We start from the raw sequence: 8,995 nt of genomic DNA on the forward strand, positions 1-8,995 counted from the left end.
TATCAGTATCACTGCTTTTTGTCCTGGTGGTTGACCTTGGATGACAAAATTTGCCTGGACCCTGGGACCAAGCTCATGATTCTAGCAGAACATCACTTTGGGTGTGAAGCCAATTGATCTGATGCTTCCTCAGAACATCTTATAGACTCTTCTACCCATGGCTTCAGAGTCAGAATGCTATCTCACTATGTTGAAAATATGATCTCACTTTCTTTCCATGAACAACAGAGGAAGAATGACCCCAACTCTACATTCAATGAGGAGAATCTAATTCATTGCATCCTTGACCTGTTCGTAGCAGGAACTGAAACAACCACCTTGACACTGCAATGGGCCTTGCTCCTCATGGCAAATCATCCAGACATCCAAGGCAAGAAGGGCTTCTGTATTGACTTTAAAATAACATTCCAAAAAACAAAACAAAACAGTTTAAAACGATTATAGGGTTGAAATTTAAGTCTCTATTTTCTAGATTTGGAAACACGGTGTCATCAGAGATACATCACTACTTCCAATCATACTTATGATATCTCATATGATAGGGATGGGAAAAAGGATGACATGATTTCCAGATTATGCACACTTGTTATGGATTTTTTCACTTGAACAGTGTAATAAATAAAAAGGTAGACTCTACATTGTATTCCATAACTCCTAGCCAGCAGGCAGAAGACCCATTTCTCAGGTTCTTCTTTTGTTAAGGATGCTGGTCATGAGGACCAATTTGGATTAATGGGCTCTGGTTCTTTTTTTGTTTCTTTTATAAACTAATTCTGTATGTGCTGCTTCTTGATCCAAGCTTGCGGCTCAACGTGTATTGCATGCCTTGAACCTTATAGAGAGAGGCGGGAAATATAAATATAATAAACATACTAAACATAATGATGCTAATGATGCTAATGATGCTAATGATGCTAATAATAATAATTAATAATAATTAATAATAATTAATAATAATAATAATAATAATAATAATAATAATAATAATAATAATAATAATCCAGTATTTGGAATACGTGATATTGAATAGTTTCATTGTTTCGTGAACGGGGTAAAGGAAAATGCGGGGCTAATAATGAAGGGGTTTTTAAAATTGTTTTCCTCAGAGAAAGTCCACAAGGAAATCCAAGATGTTTTAGGCTCCTCTCAACTATTGCACTACCAAGATGAGAAGAAACTGCCCTACACGAAGGCTGTGATACATGAGATCATGCGTTTCAAGTATATCTTGTTGTTTGGAGTCCCCAGACAATGTTCAAAAGATGTGAACATGCGGGGTTTCCTTATCCCAAAGGTACAGGATTTGCTTCTGGTTGCCCTTCTCGATCCTAAGAGTAATATCTCTGAAAGATGTATATGTCTAAAGAAGAAGGAGGGTAGTTTTTATATTCCCACTGAAATCTCCTAGCTTCCCATTTGAGCCCAGGGTTGGCAGTTCCCACGTAGGACTTGGAAATCCCTTGGCATCATTGTTCGTCTCCAGGTGTCAGAGATCAGTTCCCCTGGAGAAACTGGCTACTTCGTGGGTGGGCCCCATTGCATGATACTCCATTGAAGTCCCTCCCTGCCCTAAATCCCACCCATTTTCAGCTCCACCCCAAATGTCTTCAGATATTGCACAGCCCAGAGCTGGCATCCCTCACTTGGACTGAAGAGGGAAACCCGGAAGTGAAACAGGGTATTTATTTATTTATTTATTTATTTATTTATTTATTGGTATATTGTGGCCAACAGAGTACATAAAATTGATCCAGTTCCTTTCCTATACTGTTCCTGCAGCTGCATATCTCATTTTCTGTTTGCAAATATCGTTCGAACAGTCGTGGACAATTTGGGGGTTCAAAAAAGCTCTAATGGCGGTCTCAAAATTACAAACATTAACTATCAGGCTGTTGCTACATTAATTTCTTTCATCATTTTAATTTTTGTTACAGTTTGGGTCATCAAAAGCTGGAAATGGCTGGGCAATTCCGGATCTTTGAGGGGTCCGGAAATGATAGGGATGCCAAACCCCTCCCCCACACACAGCAGGAACCCTCCCATCGGCAGAAGCCAACCCCCTCTGCCACTCATTAGGTCCACAGATGTAAATATGAGGAATTTCATCCCACGCGCATAAAAAGGAAATGGCGGGACATGCTGCCTCGCTCCGAGAAACCAGGCCGCCATTGTGCATAATCATTCCATGTGGTCATCATTGTGATGGGGCCAAAATGTTGCTACCACCCCCCACCCCCCCCATCTCCTGCCAGACCTCAAACAATCCTCAGAAACTGCAAATATTTGTCCTGGGACAATGACTAGACAAGAGCAATGGCCTTGATTGTATACATCCTGAAGCAACGGTTTCTGTCTTCCAGGGGACTGTTATTATAGCGGATCTACGTTCTGCTCTTCTTGATCCGAAGCAATGGGAAACACCAGAGGAATTCAACCCCAATCACTTTTTGGACAAAGGCGGGAATTTTGTGGAAAGGAAAGCCTTTCTTCCGTTTGGCGCAGGTAAGTGCAAAATGTGATTGACAGCTGTTCACAGGGTTCTCTGGAGGATTACACTGAGGGATCCTTTCTTCTAGGACAGAATGTTTTTAGGAATCACTAAATTACCAAAAATATATGAAAAAGATTAGTTTGATGATTTTGGGGTATGTTGTTAGTTGCGAAGTTGTCCATCGTGACCCCATGGACAGTGATACTCCCAGCCTTCCCGTCCTCTACCATTCCCAAGAGTCAATTTAAGTTTGCTCCGACTGCTTCAGTGACTCCATCCAGCCACTCATTTCTCTGTCGTCCCCTTCTTCTTTTGCCCTTGATCGCTCCCAGCATTAGGCTCTTCTCCAGGGTGTCCTTCCTTCTCATGAGGAGGCCAAAGTATTTGAGTTTCATCTTCAGGATCTGGCCTTCTAAGGAGCAGTCAGGGCTGATCTCCACTAGGACTAAATTGCGGCCGCGGCTCGGCGCGGCCGCTGTTGACGCGGCGGGGGTGCCCAGCGGGGACGCGGCTCTAGGCGGCGTCATCGGGCCATGCTGGAGCGCGGCTGAGGAGGGGCGGGGCGGCCGGCTATAAAAAGGCCGCAGCCGGCGCGCCCGCCCTCTTTCGCGCCAGCTGCTCGTAGGGACAGACACCCGCCCTCCCTCCCCATGGTTGTTCTTTATTGGTATTGTTAAAATTATTGTCGCAGTTGGATATGCCAGGTAGGGAGCCTGTTGGCAGGGAACCCGTCTGCGTGCGGGACTCCCTGAGGTGGGGGTCTCATTAAAGAGACTGGCAGTGTCCCGGGCGCGGCCTACCCAGCTGGGAGGCCAGGGACCCGGGGGGGCCAAGTGGCGGAGGGACACCAATGGAGGCGGACACCCTTTGGGTTCCTCGCAGCCGCTTCCCTGGATTCCGCGGCGGAAGTCGTCCCATCCTCCCGGCTGGGAGTGAGGTGTGGAGCCGGGCTCCGCGGTTCGAAACAAGCAGTCGGGCGGCTGAAGGGGTCAGGCTCCCTTACCTACATATTGCCAACCCTACGTTAGGGTGGTTTGTTAATAAACGGCTGCGGCCAAGTTATATGCCAAAAGCTGGAGTCGTGTCTTCTCTGGTTGAGTCGCCACCTGCTAGTCAACTGGTTTTTTCACCTTGCAGCACCAGAGTTCAAAAGCCTCAATTCTCGGCCTTCCTTATGGTCCAACTTTCACAGCCATACATTGAAGCTGGGAAGACCATAGCCTTGACTAGATCCACTTTTGTTGGCAGGGTGATGTCTCTGCTTTTTAGGATGCTGTTTAGATTTGCCATAGCTTTCCTTCCCAAGAACAAGCGTCTTAATTTCTTTGCTGCAGTCCCCATCTGCAGTGATCTTGGAGCCCAGGAAAATAAAATCTGTCACTGCCTCCATTTCTTTTTTGGATATAGACGAACTGAAAGGTAAAATGTGTTAAATGTTGCTAGCTTGGACATAACAAGGCACTTCTTCACTTTTGTATTTTTTGCTTAACATTCTAGAGCATAAACAGAGAAAAACAGAACCTTTCCAAGGCAATTGGTACAATAAATTTTATATATCAATAATTTTTTAAGGACCAACCAAAACGGTTTCTAGATATACTCCATTTTCACAATTTTTCTTCAGTGGTTGATTCCTAAATACAAAATGTATAAATTAATAAAATTAAATTTAAGTTTAAACAATGCAGTAAAGAATTACTCCCACATACCTCCATAACCAGTTTGTAGTATCGCACCTTATCTTATACTCTTATCAACCAATTTTTATATATAAATAGGCCACCGGCTCTGTAAAGTATTGTGGGGAATGTCAGTCAAAAAACATTCCCAATGGTTTAGGGCTACTATCCAGTTATAAATACAAAATCTTAACAGGCCCCACAGTAATATTCTTAAAGTTACACTACTCTTTTACAGAAACACTACTATTACCCAAAAGTACTCCAAAGTCAAAACTTACAGAAAGCAAGACATTTCTAAAGAAGTATTCTGTCCTCTAGGGCTAAGTGTATCAAAAGAGTATATAAAGAAACATTCACGTTGTCTTAAGAGTCTGTTCATGTCTGTTTTATTGCGTCCCTGATGATGGAGTTGTTCAAGTCCAAAAAATTGCAGGCTTTCTGGCGCGTGTCCCATTTCTTCAAAGTGACTGACCAAAGGTGCATCCATAAGGTGATTTCTTAGTCTACTCAGGTGCTCCTGGATTCGTATCTTCAAGGGGCGAGAGCTGATTCCAATATACAATCTGGAGCAAGGGCATTTTATAGCATATATTACATTCTTACTCAAACAGTTAATATATTGATTGATTTTAACAGAAAAACCATGTTCAAATTCTTTAATTTGTAGTAAGTACTTGCAGCATATACATGAGCCACACCTATAGTTTCCAACCGGTAAAATGGTTTCACCTGCCTCCTTATTCTGTTCCCTCTTTGTTACCAACTCTCCAAGATTATGACTTCTCCTCCATGCTAATCTATAGCCATTTTCACAACCTGGAGTGTCACTAATCAAATGCCAATGTTTCTGCAATATTTTGTTGATATCTGAGGCAAAATAAGAAAAATCAAACACACAGATGAATTTCATGTTTTCTCTCCGTTGGCAATATTGAAGCAGCTCCTCCCTTCCCTTCAAATTAGCTCTGGTCCTTGTCTTAGAAATCACTCCTTCAGGATATCCACATTGTTTTAGTGCTAATGATAATGCCTCAGACGCTTCCTCATATAATGCATAGTGTTTATTCTCTTGTGTCTTAGAAATTGCCCATTTTAGATTCCTTTTTAGATGTGAGGGGTGAAAACTCTTATAATGAGGCAGTGTCTTCCTATCTGTAGATTTCCTATATGAGGCTGTGACAAGTTTACCTTGGGGATCAAAAGTGACCAAAGTGTCTAAAAAGGCTAATTGAGAAGAACTACGTTTAGTTAATGGGTATAATTAGCTGGGAGTCTCTCACTCGGCGAAAGAAGGAATTCGCTTGTGAATTGGTTGAGGGGGAGGGGAGGGAAGAGCTTGTGGGAGAAGAGAGAGAAAAGCCAGAAAGCTTTCAATTCTTACTGTTGCAGATTCCAGCTTCTGTCAGCTTCTGCTCGTGTCGATCTGGTAAATGATGGTCTGGGAAGATTGTAAGATCAGCTGGTCGTTTCAAGCTTGTAAAGTTGTTTGTGACAAAGACGCCATCGTGACCTTGAGCTCAGGCCGCTATTAATCCGGGGAGTTCGGTATCTCCCCACGGATCTGTAGGACCCTCAGGATGCCGTTCCCGGTTCCTGGGGCGACCGGTGAGCAGATTTGCGTATCTGCTCAGGTCAGCCAGGTGCAGAAGCTCCTGACCCTCGGCATGGCTTAAGAGCTGAACAGAAGTCCAGCTTCCTTATGGCGCCATCTTCAGTCTTCTGAGAAGAACTATGTTGACCTGTAAATTTGATTAAAGGGTGTAGGCTATTACACCACTCAATAAATTGCATCACAGTTTTGCCATTTAAATAAATTATGCAAATATCATCAAGGAATCTGGTGTAAAAAATATGTCTGATTTGAATGGGTTAAGATTCTCATTCAGAAGCCATTTGCTTTCAAAATCTAGCATGAACAAAGTAGCTATGGACGGTGCTACTGGGGACCCCATCGATAGCCCCTGTACCTGTAAATATAATTCTCTATCAAACTCAAAATAATTATGTTCCAAAATTAAATCCAAGAAATCCAATAGGAAATGAGTTAGTGGTCTCAGTTCTTGCCTCTGGTCCAGTGCATTCTGTACTACCACTCTGGCTTCTTCTACAGGGATGGTTGTATAAAGCGAAGTCACATCCATGGATAGTAAGATTGCCCCTTTCGGAATGATTAATTTATGAATTAAATTAATTATGTGTGTGGTATCTTTGAGCAGGGTCTCACAATTTGAAAAAAAAGTTTGCTGAATAGAAAAATCCACAAATTTAGCAAGAGGTTCAATAAATGATCCACATGGTGATACAATTGGTCGTCCCTTAGGAGGGCGATCTGGTTTATGAATTTTTGGCAATATATATAAGTGAGGTATTCTGGGATACTTATTCTCCAAAAACACAGCTTCATTTTTACTAATGTAACCCAGTCCCAGACCTTCATGAATTACAATTTTTATAATTCTCATGACCATGTTGATACAATCATAACTCACAGGCTTATTTTTATAATCACACCAATTCATAACGACAATGCCACCCCCTTTATCAGCTGGCTTGATAATATTATTTGGGTCTGACTGTAACAGTTTAAGCACCTCAAATTCCTCTCGAGATAAATTAAATGGGAAAGTTCTCCTTTTACATTTTAATTTTTCTAAGTCCCTAACATTCTAGAGCAATCTTGAGCAAGAATATGGGGATATTGAAGACCTCCCTGGTTACCTGAGAGCTTTAAGTAATGAAGGCAGGAATGGAATGTGGGTTTTTCTGCATGTAAAGAATGTCCTTCTCCATGGAGAGAGAACTCTTCCCATTTAAGCACTTCAAATGCTGCATCTTAGGAAGAAATCGGGAATTTAGATAGCTTTATTAGGAAGAGAGAAAGTTTGGCATTTGGTATGGAGGACTTATAGTTGCAGCAACACAAGTCTTGGCCCATCAGCTCATGGTCTGTAAACCAAAGAACAAAATGGATGGTCATCAATATGATACATTGTAGACAATACACATTAATAGCTCTCTCACATGTTGCCTTCCTTTGTTTCCTTTGCAGGGGCCCGTGTCTGTCTGGGAGAGCAGATGGCAAGGGTTGAGCTCTTCATCTTCTTTGCCAACCTGCTGAGGGCATTCACTTTCCAGCTGCCAGAAGGAGTGAAAGAACTCAACACAGATCCAATAGTTGGTGCATCAGTAGCTCCCCACCCCTATAAGCTCTGTGCTGTTCCCCGCAGCAGTTCATCATAAACTAAACAAATCAGAGTGTTCCATTTCTCCATTAAAACCTTTGCTTCATCCTACACTGTCTCTCACCTGCTCAATTAATTCAGTCCTTGTTTTCTCTAACAGAACTCGACAGATGCTTCCTCAAGGTAAATTTAGGTAGAACTGCCATTGCTAAATTCTTCCTATTGCCTCATAAGTAATCTTATTAGTGGTTTTGAAGTCTGCATGTAAATTACCTACGGGGCTGCCTAGTTCCTTATGCCCCCCTGTGGGTATGAATTTGCCAAGAGTCCTGGGGCCCCGGGAGGTATGCCTGGCCTAAAGCAGGGCCCAGATGAGCTGTCGGCCCTGATGGGAGCCCTTGAGTTCCGTACGGCCTGCAAAACAGAGCTGTTCCACCAAGCGTTTGGTTAGGGCCGGGCATTGATTCTGGGGGGTGGGATTCTGCCCCCCCCCCAATTCTGGTGCATGGAATTAAACTGCACCAGGAACCCGATGTTATTCCACCAAACTGCCAATCAGTATTGCCATCTGTATCGGTCCCAATGGTTCAATGTGTGAGGAGAAGGGTTTAATGTTAAATAGTGTATACTGTCATTTTCTATGGTGTTTCAATTATGTTTTTGGGGTAATCGAGGATTTTTTTTTAGGCTTATTATTAAGGATGTGATTTACTGTATGCTGTTTTTATTCTTATTGTGAATGGCCGTGAGCCGGCTTGCTGGGAGTGGCGGTATACAAATTTAAATATAAATAAATAAATCAAAATAAATGTGCTGCACAGAAGTCAAAAAGGTAAAGGGTGCTGTTGAATCACAACCAACTCTTGGTGACCCCAAGAAGTTCTACCTCATAAGTCTTTGCCTCTGCCTACCTTTTCATAGAAGCACCACTCTTCCTTGGTAGCAACTCTGAACTATGAGGGCTGTTAAGAATATACAGTTTTGGGGACATGTAGAACCAGGCATTTCTCAGAACTAAGTAAGAAAACAAGCTTATTCAATAGTATATTCCAAAGCAAGCCTTACTTCTACTTTGATCTTTAGAGATGCTACTATTCAATTGTTAATTAATACGTCAACAATTAATGAATCAATTATAATTAAGTTCATTAATAAGGGGAGGTCTATGTAATGGGAATGAGCAATCTGGCCAATGTTGGCTGTGCATCCACCTGAGAAAGCAAACTCAAGCAAGAGTCTTTTATGAACCTCCTGTTAAAACAAATGAAATTAAAAGAATCTATCGTTCCGCTGTGAACCCTGATCGTTGCAGGCACAGTAGCAGTGGGGGGCAGGTATTCAGACCCATTTCCCCAATATTTCTTCAGTGATTGCTTGTCTATGTATATTCTGAAAGACATGTATTTATTCACATTAACAATTTTGCCCATACAAACATGTTATTCATAAGCTTATACAATTAAATGAAATGTGCTTCAAAATATACCTCAGTTTGAACAAGGCTGAATACCAATCAACTTAGAAGGTATCTCATAGGCACCTGCTCCAATGTTATTGAGTTGTATTTCCTAAAATACACAATAAAAAAAATTCTATATACCGTATTTTATAGATAGTTCCCCCACAAATGAGGTACAGGT

The 8,995-nt window shown here is 42.0% G+C and overlaps 1 protein-coding gene across 1 annotated transcript in view; it reads left to right on the forward strand.

The window, feature by feature from the left end:
- Positions 1-8,719, forward strand: part of LOC143842873 (cytochrome P450 2J2-like) — a 35,559-nt gene extending 26,840 nt beyond the window's left edge. The window contains exons 7-10 of the mRNA XM_077348162.1: positions 229-370; positions 1,107-1,294; positions 2,361-2,502; positions 7,223-8,719. Coding sequence (XP_077204277.1) covers positions 229-370; positions 1,107-1,294; positions 2,361-2,502; positions 7,223-7,413 — 663 coding nt within the window. The 3' untranslated portion in view covers positions 7,414-8,719. The remainder of the gene's footprint in view (positions 1-228; positions 371-1,106; positions 1,295-2,360; positions 2,503-7,222) is intronic.
- The last annotated feature ends 276 nt before the right edge of the window (positions 8,720-8,995 follow it).

The sequence above is a fragment of the Paroedura picta genome, chromosome 8 (assembly GCF_049243985.1).
Source record: "Paroedura picta isolate Pp20150507F chromosome 8, Ppicta_v3.0, whole genome shotgun sequence".
Classification (NCBI taxonomy): Eukaryota; Metazoa; Chordata; class Lepidosauria; order Squamata; family Gekkonidae; genus Paroedura; species Paroedura picta.